Source organism: Dioscorea cayenensis, chromosome 10 (assembly GCF_009730915.1).
Source record: "Dioscorea cayenensis subsp. rotundata cultivar TDr96_F1 chromosome 10, TDr96_F1_v2_PseudoChromosome.rev07_lg8_w22 25.fasta, whole genome shotgun sequence".
Taxonomy (NCBI): domain Eukaryota; kingdom Viridiplantae; phylum Streptophyta; class Magnoliopsida; order Dioscoreales; family Dioscoreaceae; genus Dioscorea; species Dioscorea cayenensis.
The window spans coordinates 19391026-19392548 of NC_052480.1; the positions used below are offsets into that span (position 1 = coordinate 19391026).

The 1523-nt window shown below is 42.5% G+C and overlaps 1 protein-coding gene across 1 annotated transcript; it reads left to right on the top strand.

Annotated features, from left to right (window-relative positions):
* The first annotated feature begins 239 nt into the window (after positions 1 to 239).
* On the top strand, positions 240 to 1109 carry LOC120270339 (subtilisin-like protease 4). The gene has a single exon (XM_039277343.1). The coding sequence runs from the start codon at positions 240 to 242 to the stop codon at positions 1107 to 1109; it is 870 nt and encodes a 289-aa protein (XP_039133277.1).
* The last annotated feature ends 414 nt before the right edge of the window (positions 1110 to 1523 follow it).

Here is a 1523-nt window from a genome sequence, read left to right on the forward strand (position 1 = left end):
CTTCCTTTGATGACAAAGGAATGCCACCCCGCCCAAGAGGATGGAATGCAAGTTGTTACTTTCAAAAGCCATCTTGCAATAATAAGGTCATTGGCGCCCAAACTTTTAGATATGGCCCTAGCACCATTCCACCAACTGACATAGATAATGGGCATGGTACGCATGTGGCTGGTATTGAAGCAGTGAACTTTGTGGATAGTGCTGAAGTCCTTGACCAAGCTCTTGGATGAGCTGCAGGGATGGCACCAAGAGCATTCATATCAGTGTACAAGAATTGTTGGATAGATATAGGTTTCCCATCAGTTGATGTCATAGCAGGTATAGACCAAGCAATTCAAGATGGGGTGGATATTCTCCAAATGTCAATTGTGCCAAAACATCCATTGCCAGATTCCTTCAGTAAGGATGATGTCGCTATCGGCACATACTCGGCAATGCAAAAGGACATCTTTCCTTGTGTAGCTGTAGGCAACAATGGCCCGAGCCTAGAGACATTGGGTTGTGCTGCTCCATGGGATATGGTTGTCGGTGCAACCACAATAGATCGAAGAATAAGAGTAACAGGCAATGGGCAACAATTCCATGGAGAAAGTGCCTATCAACCCAACATAGTTACTAACAAGTTTCTTCCCCTTATTTTTCCAGGTAGCAATGGCCAAATTGACCAATTGATTTGCCGGAACAACTCGCTAAATGGCATCAATGTTAGGGGAAAGATTGTTATGTGCTATGCAATGGGACGTGGTACAGAAAACATTGAAAAAGGGGATGTCGTCAAGAATGCTGGAGGTGTTGGCATGATCATTATGAACCTTTTACCTGATGGATTCATAACATATTCTACCACTCACCATCTTCCAGTATCACGTGTGAGCTATATAGATTCCCTTCAAATTGAGGATTATATTGCCACAAACTCTACACCAATAGCAAAGATCACCTTTGGTGGGGCCATATTCGGCACTCGCCCAGCTCTAGCATTAGCATACTTCTCATCAAGAGGCCCAACAAAGTATAATGGGAACATTGTGAAACCAGATGTCATCGCACCTGGAGTAAATATTCTATCAGCATGGACAGCGGAAGTTGGACCCTTTCCTTTGGTCTAAAAACAAAGGCATTCAACTTCTTGAGCGACACATCCATGGCCACATCTCATGTTTCTGGAATAGTGGCTCTTATTATGAGCAAGTTAAAAAATGATAACAAGCGTAAATGGTCAACTTCAATGATCCAATCAGCACTCATCACCGCAGCCAATACATTCGATTCAGATGGAAAACCAATGTTTGATAAAACAACTTCAGGGAATAGTGCGAACATTCTCCAACAAGGTGCAGGGCAAGTAAATGCTACAAATGCCATGGATCCAGGTCTCGTTTATAACATTGAACCAGATGATTACGTTGCTTACCTTTGTGGGGATTTTTTTTCTAATAACAGCGAAGCAGTGTAATTCTTCACCCAAAACTACACCCAATGTACAAATTCCATCTTTAGTGAGCAACTAAATTATCCCTCGA

Coding starts and splice junctions, on each gene's coding strand:
- LOC120270339 (XM_039277343.1), top strand. CDS start 240: ATGGCACCAAGAGCATTCATATCAGTGTACAAGAATTGTTGGATAGAT.